General features: G+C 40.0%; 2 protein-coding genes across 4 annotated transcripts; both read right to left on the bottom strand.

The window, feature by feature from the left end:
* Nucleotides 1–159: 159 nt before the first annotated feature.
* On the bottom strand, nt 160–22,513 carry RB195_022851 (uncharacterized protein; the record flags this gene model as incomplete). 3 transcript variants are annotated; one of them, XM_064210091.1, is made up of 9 exons in its annotated part: nt 160–333; nt 2,947–3,066; nt 4,033–4,206; nt 15,325–15,444; nt 15,886–16,015; nt 16,090–16,249; nt 16,301–16,390; nt 21,403–22,047; nt 22,174–22,513. In XM_064210091.1, the coding sequence occupies 9 exons, from the start codon at nt 22,511–22,513 to the stop codon at nt 160–162; spliced, it is 1,953 nt and encodes a 650-aa protein (XP_064065972.1). The 3 variants fall into 3 exon arrangements, with proteins under 3 accessions (XP_064065972.1, XP_064065974.1, XP_064065973.1); XM_064210093.1 differs by lacking the exon at nt 22,174–22,513 and having other exon boundaries at nt 21,385–22,063; XM_064210092.1 differs by lacking the exons at nt 160–333; nt 2,947–3,066; nt 4,033–4,206; ... (3 more) ...; nt 16,301–16,390; nt 21,403–22,047 and having other exon boundaries at nt 22,169–22,513.
* A 15-nt stretch (nt 22,514–22,528) lies between these two features.
* Nucleotides 22,529–22,840, bottom strand: RB195_022850 (uncharacterized protein; the record flags this gene model as incomplete). The annotated part of the gene is made up of 1 exon (XM_064210090.1): nt 22,529–22,840. One exon carries the CDS (start codon nt 22,838–22,840, stop codon nt 22,529–22,531), a length of 312 nt encoding a protein of 103 aa, XP_064065971.1.
* Between the last annotated feature and the right edge of the window lie 4 nt (nt 22,841–22,844).

The following is a 22,844-nucleotide window of genomic DNA, read 5'->3' as shown; positions in this document are numbered from 1 at the left end:
GTGCCAACAATGAGTAGTAGCGATATTTTCTAGAAAAGATTAGATCTGCGGTAAGAAATTGTTGCAATGTGCAGTTCTAGACGTGGTCTATCGGTGAATAATACAATAAGCAATAAAAGAGGTAAATGAGAGCATAACTACAAAAGAAAGATGACTACATCATTTTGCCAATGTTTGAGCGATATTGGGTCCAGCGGATATGAAAATTTCTCCATAGGGTTCCCGCTGTTCCACGCTGATTGCCTGAGATTTCTTCAACACTAGTAGTGTGTAAAACTTCTGGGCTGCAGTCTTTCTAGTAGATCCTTTCGTAAGAAGGTCACTGAGAACAATCTGAAACATGTCCATATCAATATCATCATTCAGATGTGAAGTCAGTGGCAAGTAGTTCAACCCTTCCATTAGTACCACTCATCATCTAGTGACGTATTCAAATCAGTTCTAAGTAGTTATTTTAATCGAACAGATCAAGTACTTCTTTATACGACAATTTGTCAGTCGAAGTAACAACATATTTTCAGCGCTAGAAGCAGCAGTTTGGCGTAGGATATACCATCCATCATCGGCGTTCTAGCATGACGCCACAACTGACATCCGCTATCGCCTTCTTTTCTATGCACATCGAACGTATCACGTATACATGCACTCGTTAGCAATCATTTCGCATTTGTTGGTAACATGGGCTTCTAGGATTCATTTATACCGTATCTGCGGAATGTCGAATAATCAAGCACAGACAAAGACTCATTAACATAAATGGCACGTGCGAAAATGCACTAACTTTCTGGATAGGCCCTAATAGTCCGACTTTGTTCTATCGATTTGAAGGCAGAACTCTACGAATCAGAGGTGATTCGTAGAGGGTGAAGGGTGATTCCGTCTATTCTTAATTGCCGTGAAAACCGGGCCGGAAGATGCGGCTTCAGGCGTTCTGGCGCACAATTTTCTACAGGGTGTTCGACTGGAGCGCGCCAGCCTTGTGCGGCGCCGCATCTTCCGGGCGTTTTTTACGGCAATTAGGAAGAAATGGAAGGAATCACCCCCCTCTCCATAGTCTCCCATCCCGTATACGAATACTGCATCTAAAATCTGTACACCTCAGATTCGTGGGGTGATGCCTTTAAGGTGGCATATCTCGTACGATAAAACTGATAGTCGAAATGCGTACAGCAGTGCAATTTCCAACAGAGGTTTGAGTGGTAAGTAGCAAAAGGGAGACGCTGACCTGACAAAAAGAATTCTAACGATGAACGAAAGCAGACGTATGCATTTTTCACTTCCAAACCATAAATGCACAGTGTACATAGTAAATACAGCTAGGAAGACCAAAAAGAATTAATTATGAAGGTATGATCCAAAATGAATACACTGACACGAATCTCTCAATCTCATTTTCACTGAGCTAAGCGGTGAGTGTGGAAAGTTGGAAATACAGGATGCGGGAAAAATATTGATAATTTTTTTCTTAATGTTTTTTTTTGCGTTTTTTAAATGGTGTAGAATTATTTTTTTGTGTACACTTCCTTCCTACAGTCTAAATATTGTATTTTCAGTATTTCTTGGGTTACAGGTAATAATCATTGCTGCTAATCCAAAGCAGAGTTCTATTTTTGGACCTTCATCGTGCCGGAATGAAGCCGAAGAAGATTGCCCGAGCACTTGCAGTTCCACTAACAAAAGTGTACCAATTAATCAGACATTTCAAAACCACTGGAGAGAAAGTTGATCATGCTCTTTCTGGCAGCGGTCAATGAGAAAGATGGCTAAAGAAATTGGAATTGCTGAACGATCAGTTCGAACTATCGTCCTTGAGAAGCTGATCATCAAGAGCTACAAAATTTACAAGTCTCCAGCATTGACGGAAGCAAAAAATAAAAAATAAATAAATAAAATAAAATAAAAATAAAAGAGTACGATCTCGATGCGAACTACCTGCGGCGCACCGTGGATCCCTTCCCCACAAGTGTATCAAGGCAAAAGGAGACTGAGTCGAAAATGAATGATAGAAGATCGATTTTAACTTAGGTGTTAAAGGCATCACCCCACGAATCTGAGGTAGTACAGATTTCAGGTGGAGTATTCGTATACGGATTATCGTAGATTACGGAGAAGTGGGTAATTCCGTCCATTTCTTGCTAATTGGCGTAAAAAACAGCCCGGAAGATGCGACGTGTGCACGCGGCTGGCGCGCTCCAATCGAACTCGTTGTAGAAGATAGCGCGCCAGATCGCTCGAAGTCGTATCGTCCGGGCAATTAGGAAGAAATCCATAATCTACGGTCCCGTACGAATACTCCACCTGAAATCCGTACCACCTCAGATTCGTGGGGTGATGCCTTCAATCTTACTCAACAAAAAATATTGTGATAATTGTATCTATCGGGTTGCAGTAGAGGTTGATTTTACTATCAATACTTTCTCCGCACCCTGTAGGTTCTTCTTAGATTCTTCATCTATTGCGGTATTCCAGTAAAACTAAAAGAAAATTAGCAAACGCTACTTCCTGCAAGTCTTCTGCGCAGTGAATTTATTTTTTAGACAAAACACTACTATTTCAAATCATAAAAACGACTATAATCTGTAAAACAGAATTACTTCTCATTTATCTACTTGATTTTGAACCAATGTGTAAGTGATACAAAATAAGCAGCTGTTTGATGAACAAGGGGAACGAAAGCCCATATAAGTGTACTGCTGAATTTTGTTGCATGCTGCTACGTTTGTAGTCATATCATAGAAACAAAATTGAAAGAGACTCCAAGAGCAATGAGTGATCCGGTCTGAAGAAGCGTTATCCATATAACCCGAGGATGCTAAAAGCTAATGGCTCACACAGTGAAGAGCTCATAAAACCTCATAAGCGGCATTAATCATAATGACGAGGTCAAGCGCCAAATACGAAAAAAAAAATGGCATGTGTATCTTGAAGAGAAGAAAAGAAAATCACCTGAGTTTCGTCTGTTAAACGAAGCTTTACCCCAATGATATTTAGCACGTTCTGGGTACGCTTCGACCAACGATGATCTTCATCGCCTTCTACAGCATCTTCTTCCTCAGCAATTCGAACCTGCAACTTCTAGCATCTGTGATGATAAAGACTTCACAGCCCTCCAAACGCCATTACAAATGAAGAGAATATGACATAAATCCAACATAATAACACGAAGACACCAAAAAGAGACCACCGTAAGAAAAATCTGGAATCTGTTCGAAAGAATATGCCATGCATAACCGGTTGTCATGCTCCCATATTTGTTTTTCTCACTTTCTCTTTTCAAACCCGAACAATCAATATTGCTGCTAATGGTTCCTCTAGAAGGAAACTATTTTATGTTTCAAATAGTTCCAAAAAAGAATACTACTTTGATTTTAACTGTAAACATTCTACATGTCGTAAACAATACTTCACCTCTAAAGGAAAAATTGAAAAAAAAGCATAACTAAACAACCCAGGTTAAAAAGATGTTCACACTATGATCATTTGCTTTTCTAGATGACAGCATGAATTAGGTACTGCAGCGGGTGTAGCGGAGTGGTAACAGGATCTGCGGCACGCTTGATGGCACCAATCCGCCCTACCCCAACCAAGTCTTGTCTCCTGCATAATCTGCACATCAACTCATAAAGCTCAAACGATTATGAATTGAAGTCGAGCGCCTTTGCGCATTCCAATTGATTAATCAACGCCAGGCGTCTAATCCATTTATCCTTCGTTGGGTACAGTAGTCATAGGCTCTAACAAACTTGAGCTTTAAGGGACTTCTAGCGTTGTAGCTACTGACATGCTGTCTAATAAACCTGGGCCTGCAAAACACAATCGCGAAGCGTTTGTTTATCTTGAACAAGACGTATGCCGCCTCGTCCGCGCAGGGTCGCTTCATGTAACTGTCCTTGCGCAAGTATCCGTTCCATCTAGTTCCTTCTTCCTTTTTCTAGGCTCACACGATATACCGACATCTAGACGGAATGACAAGCCGCAAAATAATAATGGAGACAAATGTAGTATTTATTTCGTTAAAATTACTATACATACCTCAGATTTCCGTCTCCTCTTCTCACTAAGTGGATAATATTCTTCGGCGTATTTAACCTGGGATTCTTCCAGAGGGATTTGCAAATCGGCGACCATTGGTGTAGGTGATTCGGCACCAAGAGGTTCGAACTGGACTGGACCAATGTCTTCATAATCATCGCCATAAACTGACTCCTAAAACACCAAACTATCAACACTACCCAGCGTTAGTCACATAAGTCTTGCGGCTGCAAACAACACAAAAAAAAAAACAAAACAAAAAGAGCAGTCAGTACGACGAAATGTCAAATTCTCGATGTTGATATGAAATTATTTCCTAAGCAGCAAGGTCGGCTGTTCAAGAATACCGACAAACAGTACTTATCAAGAAGGATTTGACAGTGTGAATAAGGGGCTGCCGTTTTCCAGGTGCAGAGAATTTGTCTTTGTGTACTATTCGTTTGAGTCTTAACCTGTGTCTCTGTATCTACATATACGTTCGTTTGTCATTCGGGTTAGTTCTGCCACTAACATCATTAACACGATCGCTTCAACGTCTATCCGTAAACAAGCACATAGCACACGCGCATACGATAAGTCAACTTGCAAAAACAAGCATAGCAAGTGCGATCAACCACCTTGTTTCTCACTACGGTAATCGTGACCTCGTCTGTGTTGCAGAGTCCAAAGACAATCGCGCGCCAAGGACTCGAAGAGTATCGCCGATATCCCAGTACTCAACTATAGGGACGTAAGAGTACACTAATTGAAATATTTGGATTGTTAGACAACTAGAAATCAGGTAGCTGAATGCAGAACAGAAGAAGACTACTAATAAAACTAATCGCGTATTCTCAGTTTACCTGTGGTGTAAGTAAACTAGAATCAGAAATACAGGTACACTGCGTACTTCTTCGTATTTGACGCGAACCATAGAGAAGAATTATTGGTATATGAACTCAGATAGCGTTAGACGATGCCACAAAAAAAAAAAAAACTATTTGTAAGCAGCTATTTCTGCCAACCGAAAAATTTTGCAACATTCATTGCAACTGCCAGTGGACATGCCTCACTTTCTATGCACCAAACTATAATACTTTTTTAAAGACAGTCCTATGTGCTGAATTGTTTTCATGGGCACACAATCTGGTCATAGAAGAGGTGAGAAAACGACCAACAGAGTTCAAGGCATGCAGTTTGATAATGCGATTCATTTGTGTCAAACCTGTGAACTGCTATTCTTGCGAAACGGGTCACTTTTTGAATAGTTGAAGTTTCTGTTAACTTATAACTGAACCTTACATTGGTTGCGATCTCCAAGGCTCCTGAATACGAACCTTTTGAAAAAAAAAATTGGATGCTGTCCGAGTTGAATCCTCTCTACAAAACGATACCATAACAAAATCATCAGAAATATTAGAGGTTTTTCTGCATAGAAAACCAGTTAATGATGAAAACGTAACCACGCCGCCGAATGAGTGCATCTTCACTTTTGAGAGGTAGCCAATTACATATGAAGTCTAAGTTCCGATCGCGTTGAGCGGATGAATAACTATAGCGGTGCTAATGTGGCGGCGACGAAGAGAACGAGGCTTTCGTACTCCTTCAAAAGCACAAACCTTGTTAAAGTGTAACTGACGATTAAAAATTAAACTTCATTTTTAAAAAAATAGCATTGAACAAAATATGATTACATACACTACTTTGTTTTGCCAAAAACTATCGTGTTCCTTAGGCCCGGATAAAGCCTTGTTCCCAAGACATACATTTACAATATTTCCCAGAATCTCAGTACTAGAGTCAGAATATCCAATTAGCTTCTGCACGAGCGACCGCCAATTCGCGCTTATAATCCCTAATCACCACAGCGATGGGTGTACGGTAATTACGTGTTGCAAACGTCTGTCTAGTGGAAAGACACGCAACTGGCACAAAGTGAGAGTGGAACAATCACTACTTTCCTTCAACAACCACAACCTTTTCGTAAATGCTTCCTTTTATAAATAGTAAGCAACCTATAGTGAGAAGCTGACTCCAGTAGTGCACGTAAAACCGACAGCAACTGAATTGGAGTAAGACCTGCATGGAGTAGATTAATGTAGCGTCTTCTTCGAACTATGGCCAAAAAAATTGCGATGCGCAATTGTTTATGGAACTCGTTGACGTAATGTTGATGTTAAGGTCGTTTCATGCAAGCCTAAATAGAAAATATCACTAAAAGGGAGATCCTTCAAAGATAGTATTGAAAGCTGTGCTACTCGACAGATCTCATTCGAAATTTCAGTTTATTTCGTAGTATATGATAGAAAAGTATTCTATTCTTTCTGCTACAAGATTTAAGTAAATAAGGTGCACAAGAAGACATTCCTTTAAAACCAGGATGGTGAAGGATTTTCAAGTTGAGAGGCAGAGAGCTGGTGGGAACGCGCATAATTTTAAAGCCTTTACCTGTTGAACGGTTACGCGCACAACAACTCTAAATATCTAAAGCACGTCCACGACAACCAGTCAAATCATCACAAACTCCACAGTAACATACTCATAAATCAAACGATTTTGGGACTATTCTTAAAATAATTTAAAGGTAGCATATCACTCATTTGACATGGTATAGATTTCCCAAGGAAAGCTTCCATACGGGCTCATAGATTGTGGAAAACCAGGTGGTTCTGATCGTCTCTCCGTAGTCGCTGTAAAAAACGGCCCGGACACCACCTTTTTTTTAACGACGGATTGCATTGCAACGCGCCACCCTTGTGCACGCGCAGCATCAACGAGCGAGTCTTCGAGGATTAATAAGGTCTCTTCATCCGCTTATTCAAGTTAAGTAATGAATAGACTGTTGAGGAGAGTGGAACGTATACATTCTTCTAACGCACCTGATAGGAACTAAAGCGATTCTTATGCCGTTACAAGGATCACGGAGAGATGAGCGGAATCAGGTGGTTCCCCGCAATCTACGACCCTGCATAGGAGCTTTCCATGAGAATTCACACCACGTCAGATTCATGGTATGCTGTCTTTACGATATTGAAAAATACATGGGCACCTGAACTCCGTTATTCTTGTTAGCATTCAAAACTTGACTCATACGCAACGGTGACCATTATAATTTAGAAATCAATAAATCTTCTGTAGCTGCAAAGAAAAATGAAGTAGCAGATACCATTGTTTTTGATATAAGGAAAACTAGGTCTTCAACAGCCAACATATCGGCAAATAGTAAGAGTTATATATACTAGTTCTAGTACGCATCAAAATTTGCGCAATAAAAAGATCACAACCAACGAGACCAACAGTAACCATATTCGCTCTACTAAATACTTCAGATCCGAGAGCATTGTGAATGCATCATGCGGAAGATGTTTCCATATGTGCTAATGTAATGAGATTGCGCCACACACAGATGGTCCTCGCCGCTTGTGCAGCTCTCACGTCTTCACACTTCAAGAGAGCTTGTGTCTCGAAAACCACAATTATATATGAAAGACAAAGAGCTCACAGGTAAATTACAACTTCTCTACGCTTTTTAGTTGTGTTCCTGGCGTTCGCAGTTGCAAATACCTCATGCGTCTTTCGTATCTTTTTTGTTGCAGCCGATGTGACAATAGAAACAAGAGTCCAAACAATTCCAAGGTAAAAAAGTCAAAGATTTGTTCAAGTTCATATCACCTGATTTAGTGCTTGAACAGAAAGCGAATAATAAAATTTCTAGTTTTTGGTTTACACAAGCTACGAAGCAATCACCTGAGAATTTCCGAAATGGTTAGTCCGGAATATTCGATGACTTCGGTGAAGATCAATCAAGGATGTGCCCTCTCTAACAGTTTTAGAATGCAATCAAATTGATTGAGACAGAAGTAATACGATCTAGAGAGACTCATTCTTATTCTAACCTCACCTTGTTGAACATTATCTCTTACCTTTTCGACTCGGATACACAAGCAACATACACTTACAAAATCGGAGATTCTTTCTATACCTATTCTATTCTAAATCTGGTCTTCTTCGTATTAACACTAACTTTTGCATTGATGCAGATAGGATACTACTACACTAATCAAAGAATAGAACTGTATTTCAAAGTAGGAATAATGGGCTTTTCTAATGACTAGAACCGAAAATTATAACAACTAATAACACAACACTGCTGCAAGCAAAAAACGAACACTGCCTAGACATCAACAGATATCGAGGAAATGAACGAATAAAACTACGAACACAAGGCAACCGGTGATGCATTCAATTGCAGGGTGATTAGGTAATAAACAGACTATTTCTAGGAGTAAACACGAAATAATGAGTTGAGGAATCGTGACTGCTTTTTTTGTTCCAAGTTAAAAAATGCACTTAGACATATTTGCAGAATGTTTTGTGCTAGTTCAGGTAATTTTTTGGTCTACAAGCTGTTTGTTTTTTGTTTAGTTTGTTCATTATTACATTTGTTTCTGTTTTTTTTTTCACTTTTGCATCAAAATGGAATGAAAATTGGATAACAAAGCATTTTCGACATCTCTCTCATTTTCGACTCTCTGCATATGATCGAGATGATAAAGCTATCAAAGCTGTTCTTGTAAATTGTGCAGCGTATGTTAAATATTGAATAAGAGATGAAGAAATAGAAGAAAACTCAAAACGAAAACAAAGAAGAACACGAAAAAAACAACAACGAATGAAAAATCACTCTGAAAGCTACATGGGATATCGGAAAACATATTCAACCATGCTCGTAAGACGTGGAAAACTATGGGAGGAACAACGACAGACCGTATATTATTGATTGATTTCTCTTTCATTTTCGACTCTGCATACTCTCTTTTTTTCTATCCCAGTGTTGTACATAAAATGGCTTCTTTCACTGAAGCAGGAAAAAGTAAGTTATCATACAAGAAAAGAGAGTCCGCTACACATAGATTAAAATGCGTGGGTTAATATGAGTTGAAAAAAATAGCTTTGCATGACCAACTAAAACTCAAGCTTTTACACTTTTTCATTTCACCGAAGAAAACTACCACTCATATCAAAGTTTTCACTTCACCGTGCAACAGAGTAGTGATTAGATAAGGGAACGGAATTTTTTTAGTAGCAGAGTCTGAAGATAATGAAAATGGGAACACACAAGATTAACATCAAATATATCCCAAGACAAAATGGGAATACGATGACAAAGCAATTGTACTTAACGAGCTCTTTGTTTTTTTTTGTGCTTTACCATTCTGAAAACAATGATCATTTTCACATATGTAGTTGCAGAGGATCAGCTTGCTTTTACTATTGAAGATATTAGCTCAGGGAAGTAAAGTCTTAGAAATAGTAGATGTATTTTCTTGTTCGCACATGTGACAGTATCTCGACGACAGATTCTAGAAATTAAAGAAAAATTGCCGAAACCTATCAAAATTGTAGGAGAGCACATTTGAAAACACCGGTGAATCACGCAACCATTAAGTGCTAGTAACAAATCCAACACAAAAGCTAGAGCATCACCACCAAAAAAATTGAATAATGGATGCATAAAGGCGAGATATGCGAAGGTTTCGTTAATGAGGAATTATCATTACATTGCTTAAAAAACTGTACCTCCAATGATATCGGATGAATACACATATAAAGTTTTCACCTAAGTTCATTTCAGTGGCAAAACTAACTTCAGTTTAGGTTTCATCTCAAGGAAATAACAACTCACTTGTACACCAGCCTTCCCTTCCAATCGGCCTTATCAACCGACAAGTTGGATCAATAATAATAATAATAATAGTAATAGTAATAGTAATAGTAATAGTAGTAATAGTAATAGTAATAGTAATAGTAATAGTAATAGTATAAAAAAAAAAAAAAAAAAAAAAAAAAAAAAAAAAAAAAAAAAAAATAATAATAATAATAATAGTAATAATAATAATAATAATAATAATAATAATAATAATAATAATAATAATAATAATAATAATAATAATAATAATAATAATAATAATAATAATAATAATAATAATAATAATAATAATAATAATAATAATTCGAACCATGAGCAAGTATAAAAAAGCAGTATGGGTATGGGGCACAAAACCTAATTATGCACGTCTAAAAAAAATCCTTGCTTAGAATTTGAAGAAAAGACTATGATATCATGAAACAGTAACCTGTGTCAAACCAATGTCCCTATAACTAACTATACACTAGACTTTGTAAACATTTCCAAATATCCAATTAAGAAATTGAGTCTTTAGCACAAAATAGTAGTATTCGTAGGAATGACTGTCTAGAACATGTATGCGTGGAACTCCAAAGTTTCTGTCTTCCATGGTGAGAAGGTCTGCTTATAGGAACACGCGAAATAAACTCGAAAAGTTTGACAGCATTCGACAATTTCTCACAGACTTCTGCCGGAACTTAAAGAATTAACAGCTAATTTTAGAAGTACTGGAAAAGAAGTTATCAGAGCGGAAAGTTAGCATGTGTGCTGCAGAACCAATGCTGCTCACTCTTACGGCAACAACAGTTATCAGAATGATCAAAAAACAAGCTCAAAAGTAAACTACTTTCTATCTAACAAGAACCTGATATTGGTTTAAAAAAAACCACAACGTCCTCATCGTTCAAGATCATATAGCGAAGCTGTCTGCTCGCTTGTCACGAACAATCCAACTATTCACAAATAACACCATTCGTTAAGGTATTCTGTTAACATTAGTAAACAAGCCATTGTTCCGCGTGAAAGGAAGTGTCAGCAACAACGGTTAGGTCGCAAGAAGGAAGAAGCACAAACAAAGACTTATTCCATGCAGCCGGGCGTACTTTAATTAAATGATGAAATGATTTCGAATCTAGACATGCATAAAGCACTTATTAAGCGTTTAGAATTCTGTTATGAAGTGATAAGTGAATAGCACTTATTCTGTGAGCATGAAAACGGGCCATTGGCCACTCAATGGTCAAGGGATCGAAGTGCGAACAAACATTGTCTATCAATTGTCCTCAACAAAAGAGCGAATTGAATCAAAATGGCCACTATAAACATTACAGAGAACAAAACTGAGAACGCACGAAAGGTTGATGGTATATTAACCTAATCTGTTCCAGAGGTTTATCAAAACCAGATAGGATTTGCAAGATAAAGTTAAAGATAAAGTTTCTGGCGTTAATCAATCCGCTTGGGATGCGCCCCCACTTTCACTTCAATTCAGAATCGTTTGAGGTTTACGAACGTGTATCTGGCCTATACAATGACTTGCGGTGGCTAGCCGATGTGTCAAGTCAGTGCTTTTATCCTCCCAGACAACTCTGGTACCAATTTATCGACCCCGGAGGGATGAACGGCTTGGTGAGCACTAGGGCGGGTTCGAACCTCCGATCGATCGTGCAGGAAGCGGAACCTCTAACCGCTACACCACACCCGCCCCTGATAAGATAAGATGAATTTTTTGTTATACTAAAAGGAAAGCAAATAGCATTCTTCTCACTTACTAGAAAGGCCCTTGTCATCCAACTACTGGGTCACAACATGAATAATGCGATATCCTTTCTTCATCTTCTAAAATTAGAGAGAACAAAAGTTCCTATATTTGAAATATACTTTCTGGTAGGATTTCAATGTATCTCCTCTAAAATCCACCTTTTCGTAAAAAAAGTGCGCCTAAAGGCCGTCGAAAAATCATATTATTAGTGATATAAATATATAGTGATATAGTGATATTAATCAACTCAATATCTCAACCCGCAAACTTAACTCAGAAATTCAGAGTAGAAATGAATGTAATTTGCAAAAATTCGGAGAGGACATTGCAGATATATTCACTGTGATTTTGATTGGAAGGCTCTGTAAAGAAGAGCCTCATGAGTATAAGGAAGTAGAATTGCAGTATTCTGGGATTAAATGTGGTTTTTAAACGCTTAATTTTAATGGATCAGCAGCATCGCAATGAGAAGAAAACCATTTATTCTCAAACCGGGCTGAGTGTAGTACCAAAGAGCCAGAGACGTGCAACAAGCAGAACGCGGTTGTTATCCGATTCACTTATCAAAGGGATAGTCCTTTTCATGCCACTCTGTCTTCACTTGTAATAAAACAAATAATGGATAATGAGAGATATGAGGCTCTTGAACATAACGGTCATGCACTCTACACACAGTCTCCAAAGATACTTGGACTAAAGTCAACTGCCTTAAATACTTCCTGCATTTACTGAAGGAGAAATTGTTCGAACAAGAACTGGAAGGAAAAGAAAAACTTTAGAGAAACCATCATCTCAAGGAAAGTAGATTGCTTCAAAGACGAGACAAACAAAAAGTGATCGTTTTGCAGAAACTCGATTATTTCAATTATCTTTACAAATTTAACTGGCCGAACGGCTGTGCGGTTCTGCAGTTTCGGTAAATTCCAAGTAATGGCAGAACTCTCACTCTCGGATGCATGATGCAAACTACCCCATCCGTTTGAGAGTTACGTCGGTCCTCAGTCAGCAATGATCTGCAGATTTGAACAACGTTTCACGTCATTTCTGCTCCTCGGAATTCGCCATGAGCCGCTTCTATCACCTATGAAGTTCAAAGGCACCATGTCACGAAATTGACGGTGCTGGAATCTCCCACGAATAGGCGTAGTTCACGACGTGAGCGTTATCATCTTCTATTCCGCCTATCAATTCAGAAGAAAAAAGCGAGAAACAGCCGTGGGTGCACCGGCCCTCCCTAAAACGTAACAATTACGCGATAGAACGCGAGTAACTCCATCGTCATCCAACGTTAACAATCCAACTTAAGTAATTCAAATAAGAAGCAGCAGAAGTTTTGCTTCTTACATAATCGCGTACACGTTGAAGACAGCCATATTTCCACTACCCGTGCTTCACACGACTTACCTGGATTACTAAGAGGAAATGAGTGTGGAAACGACTATAGACGTTAACTACGCCCTTACCCTGTCAATCGTAGATGGCTCGCAATAATCAATTTCGTAAAGCATAGCATCTAAAAATTTCATACTTACTCCGCCACTACCTATACCTTTTGATATCATAATTCTAATATGATCCCAAAAAAATTGGAAAAGGTTTATCTACTCAATGAAGGTAAGGAGATTTAATATGTGGTGTAGGCAGTGGAACCTTCGAAAAACAGCTCTTCTGTTCTTGTCCAAGCTTTTTTTACATTCTTATCACCTTACTTTATGTTACAGCCGCTTTTCTGAGCATTTTTCTATCTCATTAAGCTGACGTTGAACCCTTTAGGAATATTCAGATGTTAGAAGAAAGGCTAGTTAGCAACAGGGATTATTGTTCACAGTGATTTAGAGGTTAACAAATGTGTATACAGCTATGTAAGATCTTAAGTGCTGTTCCACTACATAAAAAATTTCATAAAGCGCCTTTCTTTCCACCATTTGTTATCATAGCCACGAGAACAGCAAACATTGTGGCACTCGTCGACAACAATATGTCTGCCACTGTTGTCTATCTCTGCTGTTCGTCTTTCTCAAAGACAATGCAAAGACACAATCTTTGGTTTTGAGTTTTCGTAGGAATTAGGTAGTGGTAATTTGTAAGAACTAATCTCGACGTTTGAGTAAATATTTTCCCTTAACGAAAAAGGAAAACACATAATCTTCAACGTTACATCTGACATGAAGTATGTTCCCAGTTTGTACCCGGACGATTCGCGTTTATATCCAGCGAAAGCAAAACTCTCGATGTTGAGATCTCTAAACAAATAGATAGAGGTGGTTGTGCAGTTCTATAGCTTTTGATGCTTACTTCAGTCATATTAGTAGGATCGCGAACTTTGGACTCGTTTTATCGCATAACTAGATCGTTGGAGAGCCGAAAATACACAGTAAGAAAAGGGAGCACGCTCATCTGGAATTACGAGGAGAGGAAGTTGGGCGTAATCCCACTCATAATCACGAACTACATCCCCATCTTTACCTACTCGCGCAGAGATCACAATGCTGATAATTTTGTGATACGCTGCCGTCAATACGACTACCAACCATCGCAATCTAATGTGGTCTAATTCAACGCATCGGAAAAACGAGCAAGTCCAACTACTTCAACGACAGGATTGGTGATGCTTTCTTATTTCGATCGCAATGGCTTTGTTCGCAGTAGGTTCAGTTGTTTCTCCCTTCTTTTTCTGTTTTTCAATATATTTACTTCAAATTTCGCTGTAAAAAAGAAGATTAAGCAATCTAGGTCTTCCAAATGTTGGCAGATTTCTGTGCAGAACTTTTCCTCTGCTTAAGTATACCGCACCGAAATACCACACCGCCAGTAACTTGGACTAATCCACCAAGAACAGATTTTGGGACACAAGTTGGTGTTATTGTATTTCCTTCGTTCTTGATGGTAACCATCAGTATTCTTGTAATGGTTGGAACTAGTTTTTGCAAGTAGGAAGGGCACTACCACCTGGCTTCAAAAACTCTTTGAGGATATGATTTTGTCAAATTCTTGGCCTTAACTACCTTCAGAACTTCAGCAACGTCGTCAATGACAAATCCTGACAAATCGCTATGGAACAAGAAAGCGCTCTGCTGATCACCGCTCATTCCTCAAAAAGTGGTTAAAATCTTCAGCATAATTGTAAATACATCGTTCAGAACATTTTGGAACAGCCCTTCCCTTAATTCTGAGATTTTTATTACCTTCAATAATTTACAGAAATGAAACGTAGGAAATTGATAAAACAGCACGTATTCCAAGCTGTACATAAGCTACTAAGAAAATCACTTAGCGAATTATTCGTTCTCAAAAACAATTCAAATTACAAGTTTATATAGGAATGCACTCGGGTTTTTCAATGTCATGCCTACAGTTTTGCTCTATTCCATTACTTAATCCAATTTTTAGACAGCCGCCAATCTCCTCCTACCTTACGTATCTAAGCCTTGCGACTCGGTACTTTTTTGGAACTCTCCCTTCTCTACAAGGCATGCTTTCAGGATTTAAAATGTATGACAGTAGCTATAATTGTCAAGTGGCCAAACTGGAGATAATTTTAGTCATTTTTACAACAACAAAAAAAAAAACAATTTCTGTACCTTCTGCTGACTATTTACAATAGCAGGAGGCTAGTAGGTTTCATGCCAGCTAAGGACATAAGCTCGTGTATTACCTTCATCCAATTATTTTTTTAAGATCACAGGAATCTCAAATTTGCGGGAGAAAGAAATACCAAAAGGTTCGTGACAATTTCCTGTTTACTCCTACTTGGAGATTCCAATCAGTTTTGGGAAGGAAAAGCGTATCTCTGGATCGCCTTCTTGTCCCAGTATCTTCGAAGTGTGCAGTAATTATGACTGTGACTTGACTTCCAACTCACGATGTTATATGGTATGTCATCATCAATGGTCTCAGACATGTCCATCTCTCTTCTTATCTCGTCCGCTTTCAAGATATCTTCCTCCACACGAGCTCTCATCACCAAATGAGACTGATACAGCTGAAATTAGTAGAAATAGACGGGATAAGGAGACAAACGCGCATTCAATCAACTGTTCAAACAGTCCAGAGTGTGAAAAAAGTAGGCCCCCGAATATAGCTTTTGTCGTTCAAGATTTATCTCTGCCTCGTAGCAGACAAATGAAAAGTAACTTCTAATTATAAGTAATTATAGGTACAAAAATTACAAGTTCTGAATCCCTAGAAACAACGAGAGGAGCAGTTTGATAGTAAATGTTCACGAGCCTAACATTTATTGGAACTAGCAAATTTTAGACGATTTGAAAGGAGCTATGTATTCTAGCGCACAGTGTAGCTCAACATAACCCAGTCAAGTCAGATCCTCAAAGGCCAGCTGATTAGGGTTTGGTTGAAAGTTGCGGGACAAATTTTAAATTATAGTACAGGAAAAAAGAAAAGTGAATTGTTAGATTCTTCCTACCCGAACAAGAGGTTTAGCCTTCATGAAAACACAGCCTGGAAGATGAAATAACTTTTCTACTGTCCCAGATTCCTTCATGCGCATAAGTCGACGAGTAGGTGGTGCAAGATCGAGCGACTGCAGCGTGTCTCTTGAAAGGATCAGCACTTATAAAGCCAAAACACTTGTCGATTAATAAGAGGCTTTTCGAGATGAGGCACTTACGAATAGTCTGCCATATTGGCCTTCATTTCATCACCACTAATATTTTTCTGATCGTCAATAATTAGACGACGCCTTCTTCTTCTCCGCTCCTGCTGACGATCGAGAGCACCTGCTTCTAATGGCTCCAACGTGAAGCTTTCTTGTGCATCGCCGACACCACCTAAGGTACTGAATTCTTGAGAACAGACTGTAGCTAATTACGTAAACAAACCAAGGTTATTTGCTGCAGCTCCTAGCTGAAGATCATCGTGAGTATCCAGTGATCCACCTTCGCTTTGCACGACATCATGAAAAATACTACCTGGAACGTTTAGCGAAATAAATCACAATCAAAAAAGGTGGACAAAGACAAGTCACAAAACGCTATTGCACAAACGAACATAGAATATAGCACCATTCGAACGAACCGCTCTGCATAAAAACTTAAAGGCATCACTCCACGAGTCTGAGATGGCACGGATTTCATGTGGAGTATTCGCATACGGGATAGTAGATTGTGGAGGGAAAGGTGATTCCGTCCATTTCTTCTTAACTGCCGTAAGAAACGGCCCGGGCGATACGACTTCGAGCGATCTGGCGCGCTATCTTCTACAACGAGTTCGATTGGGGCGCGCCAGCTTTGTGCACGCACCGCATCTTCCGGGCCGTTTTTTTACGCCAATTAGCAAGAGATGGACGGAATCACCCACTTCTCCATGATCTACGATCCCGTATACGAATACTCCACCTGAAATCCGTACCACCTCAGATTCGTGGGGTGATACTTAAAAGTGGTTAGTCAAACTGGAACGTGCGAGGTCAGCCTTTTATACTAGCATAGACATGTCTTGCTTTCCAACTTGCTTATTCATTCGCAAAAGTTCGTCTGAATGAATTTATAACCCAAACAAGTGAAAAAAAGGAAGGATGTATTGAGACCAACAGGCTGAGCGGCCGTTTCGCGGTGTTTCAGTCAGTTTGCAGCGTTACACTAACATTCCATATGAATTAAATCACATCTTGGTCATTTTCATCACACCTTGGTAATACCGTTCATTTCTACCACAAGAAACAGCGTAGAAATCGGCAGATTTCTTGAGAAATACACATTAGCTCTCTCTTCTACTCGAAGGAAACATATTTCGAGACTGTTTCCCATCAAAATATTGCCATTTCTTTTCAAAACGCATAATCTCTCTAGAAATACAATCCAGCCTTCTCTTCCCTCTATCAACTGGAACAACTTTGGCTGTGCTCGGATAGACGTCATTCTGACATAAGAATTCCCAGACCATGCATAGAAATCAATAAGACGATAAAATCGATGTTTTCTCTCAACGTGATCACCAAATTCGTAATCAGGGTATAAAATGGCAGCTGGCAAGCTTTCACTGATTTCTGGAGGTGTGTAAAAACCAATAAATCGGTTATATCGACGTTTTTACCCGAGGCGATCCATCATTCATTATCAGCATATATTAGCACCTTAATTGGGATGTTCCTATGGCCCATAGAGCCAAATCAGAAGAAAAATCAAAAGGCAAAGTTTAGTTCGAAGAAGAAAAGAGGAGTAAGGGTTGATGTAATGCTCCTAAATATTAGCACACAAACAAATAGATATACACCTTTCTTAACCCAATCAATTAGAGTTCACTCGCCTTCGTAAGGACTTGGGAAATGACAATCAAACCAAAATTAGTGCCTGTGACTCGATTTCAACTGTACTTGACTCTTGACATGTAGCTTTTTTTTAGTGATTTGCTTGAGCTATAGCCAAGATTGGTACAAATCTTCCCTAATAGTTAATCCTTCGCCGTTGTGGTCTTCATCAGGGCCTAGAAAATCAAAGTCATCAGTGACTCAGCCTCTCAAACGTCTCATCATCCTACAGAAAGCATTCAAATGGTAGGGAAACTCAAAGAACAACACATCGGCTAGTCCTTTCCTCTTCTGCTAAATCTGCTATCGTAACAGATCATCACGTACCACAACTGTAAGCGCGCAAAGGTTTCCACAAGGCCAGCCCCATAGATCAAAACCCGCATAGATCTAGGTATGAGGCTAGTTCGTTTCTGATCACAAGGGACTCATCTTTTCTGTTCATTTTTTGACTTTTTGCAGCTATGGAAAGTGCTAGTGCTAGTGTTCTGAGTGCAATGATCTCGTATTCGGAGGATAGTACCATAACTTCTACCTGCAGGCTTAGATTTTGCGAGCCCATCTAGATGCTCCTTTACCCAAACTACCCAAATACGCAGAGGGCGTGTAAAACCAAGTTAAGTTACCCAGTGACTAATCATCTGCAGAAAAACTTCAAAAGAAATACACAAAAATGGTATTGATATAATCACTAACGAACCACAGGACTTTAAAAGGAAAGAATATCCCATCGTTGGATTTTCTAGGGAATTTGCAGAGCTGTACAAAAGAGGTGGGTTAATTTGGTCGCTCGAAAATTCTTCGAAAAGTCAAACCATCAGCGATGCTTACATACACATATTTGACTTAAAAAAAGAAGCAGACGAGCCGCAGGTAAACAACGGATCTCCTCTCACAAAAGCGCCGTTTGACCAGGTTATGACCTCGACTCGCTGCTAAACACAAAACATTTGACTAGCCGAGTCCGCTCCGAATATTCTGCATAATCACCACCGAAAACTACCACCAGAAATTCCATCGAAATAACTGGTAATAGTGTGTGGTCCTTTAGCCTTCGACATCGGCTCCGGAACTGTGGGATTGTCATCGTTTTTTATATTTGTTTTTTGGTTCCCTGATTTACGGCTTGTTACTGTGCCGTAAACATTTTTAAAGAACTTCCGAGCTTGTTATAGCCGTCGATAAATTTTTACAAATAAAATTTGTAAAAAAGCCCTTTTCAGTCCCTCTACAATGGTTTTCAGCATTTTACGAAAAGCGGGGAGAAAAACTGCAATAGCGGACTTGGCTTTTGCCAAGTCCGCTATTGAAGACTTCAAAAATGGAGTTCCGGGGAAATCTCAAGGTTAAGATCTCTCCATTACTAGGGAGGGGAGCGAACATAGTTCACACGTATGACGGTGGAAACATCAACTCCTTTCACAAACTCAGAAATTTTAAACATCGATACTCACACCCATAAGTCTGCAAAACCACGTCCAACAAGAAGATTGAGTGAAAATCCTATTGCTCACTACATTTCTGAAAGATGAGTTGCGCGTCTTCACCGTGATACTTGTTTATGTTATGTTATGTTAACTATGTTTTGTTCTCAACCTAATGATGGGAAAATGCCAATCTCCAGAATCTTCCTAGACACTGCTTTTAATGCTAAAATAGACAGCGCTACAAAAGACGAAAACAGAATATTTCGAATATATCAATCGTAGGACCAAAACGAAAACGACTATCATCTCCCCAGGATCATGTTTGCTACCTACCTTTTTCATTCTATCTAACTGCGCGCTATCTTCACAGACTCAGCGGAGTGTCGCAGCCTGGAAGTGCACGTTGCGGTTAATAACCATTTCCTAGCCCCGAGAATTTTAGCATTTTTTAAAATGTGAATAGTGTTATGATACTCCGTGACATCCGCACTCGTAAAGGCGTAAGAGCTCCGGCTCCTAGTTATACACAGATGATACGAAGTGTTATGTTAGAAGGCTAAAAGCTATCAAAGTTAACTTGGGCCTCTCTTATGCTTAGATGTTCTCCATCCACGTATTCTTTTTTGCACTGGCATTCATGCTTCAAAAATAATATTATCTTCACTATTAAAAAACAGTTACTCTATAAACAGATACGACCGTTGATACCAACGGAATTATGGGCGATCATATAACGATTTTTAACCTAACCAAACCAATTTTTTACGGGATAATGTAACATTTACACACGGTTGATAACAACTGCATTTCGGCTTACATAAACGTCCTGCCTCCTATGAAAAACAGCTTCATATTTTCTCTAGCCAAATAGTTGAGCGCCAAAAATAAAAGAGTACTTTAGAGATGATTACAAAGTGATAAGACTGTTAAAATTTGGGTCGAAACGAATTAAGACCTGATGCAGTTGCACAAGCGGCTGCGTTCGAAGCGGTATAGTTGACCTCTCGAGAGCCATTGGGCCGCGTATAGAAGTCTGAATGTTACCTGCTCGTGGTGGCCCTGCTTTCATCAAGCGCAATCACGCATTTGAGTGTACACATTGGGAACGTACGAGCTGTATAACCTGCACAGTTATATTTCAAAAGCTTCCAATAAAGGATAAAGGATAAAGTTTCTGGCGTTAATCAATCCGCTTGGGATGCGCCCCCACGTTCACTTCAATTCAGAATCGTTTGAGGTTTACGAACGTGTATCTGGCCCATACAATGACTTGCGGTGGCTAGCCGATGTGTCAAGTCAGTGCTTTTATCCTCCAGACAAGTCTGATACCAATTTATCGACCTCGGACTCCATGCAGTCGGGCGTACTTTAATTAAATGATGAAATGATTTCGAATCTAGACATGCATAAAGCACTTATTAAGCGTTTAGAATTCTGTTATGAAGTGATAAGTGAATAACACTTATTCCGTGAGCATGAAAACATGGGCCATTGGCCACTCAATGGTCAAGGGATCGAAGTGCGAACAAACATTGTCTATCAATTGTCCTCAACAAAAGAGCGAATTGAATCAAAATGGCCACTATAAACATTACAGAGAACAAAACTGAGAACGCACGAAAGGTTGATGGTATATTAACCTAATCTGTTCCAGAGGTTTATCAAAACCAGATAGGATTTGCAAGATAAAGTTAAAGATAAAGTTTCTGGCGTTAATCAATCCGCTTGGGATGCGCCCCCACTTTCACTTCAATTCAGAATCGTTTGAGGTTTACGAACGTGTATCTGGCCTATACAATGACTTGCGGTGGCTAGCCGATGTGTCAAGTCAGTGTTTTATCCTCCCAGACAACTCTGGTACCAATTTATCGACCCCGGAGGGATGAACGGCTTGGTGAGCACCGGGGCGGATTCGAACCTCCGATCGATCATGCAGGAAGCGGAACCTCTAACCGCTACACCACACCCGCCCCAAAAGCTTCCAATACTTTGCAAAAAGGTGCTGTCGTTCAGCACCATGCCAGAGGGAAAACCTGAGGGAAACATGGAATATTTGGCAACATACGTCCGTCTCGTAACATTGAGTTGCTGGTCGCTGTCAAATGAACTCCAACGAACCGCACTATCCTCGTTACTTAAGAAACAGCGTTCCGGGGTCGTCCATCTACACTGATACAGGGAGAGATGAACGGAATCACATGTACGGATTTTCAAACGTCCTAAAACTTACCTTCAGACGGAAAATTACCTTGATTAATTGAATCCCGTTGATCTTCGAACTGGTCGAGCGGGCGCCAGTAATACTTCCATTTGTCCCGATCGCGTGCCAGAGTAGCGCAGTGGTTCCTCCTTTCGCGTGGGACACGAAGAGCATCACCTTTTTCTTTGAAGGACTTCGTGAAGAAATCTGACCATCGGGTCGGCGGTCTTCCTATAGTGCGCTTAATATCGCGGGGAACCCAATAGCTCACGGCTCTGGTCCAACGATTGTCATTAAAGCACATCACGTGTACGGCCCACCTTATTTTACTTTCCTTGGCAAACGCGGCGGCGTCTCTAATCTTCGACCGCTGACGTAGGAGAGAACTTCGAATCCCGTCCCTCACTTGTGTGAAACGGGATACCCCTAGCATCGCTCTCTCAATTGCGCGTTCAATGACGCTCACCGCGTTTTCTTCCTGCTTGCGAAATGCCCAGGTTTCCGAAGCATAGGTCAAAGCAGGAAGTACGGTGGTGTTGAAGAGGTGAGCACGGAGCCGGGTGTTCCTGGTCTTCTTCACTACATCCTTGATGCTCTTGTACGCTCCCCAAGCCGCTCGTCTTCTCCTGCCCAGCAAGGGGGTCAGGTCGTTCATCATGTTCAATTCCCGACCCAGATCTTTTGTAGATTCAGCTGAAGACCGATGCATCCACATGTTTCGTCGAATTCGGTCAGCATTCGTTCCGCTTGGCTGATGCTAGGTGTTATCAGTACGACGTCATCAGCAAAGCGCAAATGGTGTAGCTGCCGACCATCAACCTTCACTCCCATGTCGTCCCATTCCAACTTTCGCATTGCGTTCTCGAGGGTGGCTGTGAATATTTTGGGTGAAATTGTATAACCCTGTCGGACCCCCCTTCTTCACGTCAATGATGATGTTCTTGTAGAATGGCGAAATTCCGGTCGTGAAGTTACTGTACAACTCTCGAAGTACCTTTATGTACTGAGTAGGGACGCCTTGGTTGTCCAAGGCTTCCACGACCGCTTTCGTCTCAACTGACTCGAAGGTCTTCTTTATGTCGATGAAGGTAAGACAGAGCGGCACCTTGTACTCTCGTGATACCTCGATGAGTTTCGAAACAGTGTGAATGTGGTCCATCGTGCTGAATCCTTTTCAAAACCCTGCTTGCTCGCATGGCTGTCCTTCATCCAGGACTTTTTCAATCCTATTAAGGATCACTCTTGTAAAGAGCTTGTAGATGATGGACAGTAGGCAGATTGGACGATAGTTGCCGATGTCATGTGGATCTCCCTTTTTATACAACAACACGGTCTTGCTGGTCTTCCACTGTTTAGGAACCTTGCATTCCGACAGATAACGTGTAAAGAGCCTCGCCAGGGTGTTGATGAGTACAGGCGGAAGGCTCTTCAGGTGTTCTGGTCTTATTCCGTCGGGACTGGGTGCCGTACGATTTTTTACAGACATGATA

Source organism: Necator americanus, chromosome X (genome assembly GCF_031761385.1).
Source record: "Necator americanus strain Aroian chromosome X, whole genome shotgun sequence".
NCBI lineage: Eukaryota > Metazoa > Nematoda > Chromadorea > Rhabditida > Ancylostomatidae > Necator > Necator americanus.
Note: the sequence above shows the minus strand (reverse complement) of the source record. Positions and strands in the feature narration are given on the sequence as shown.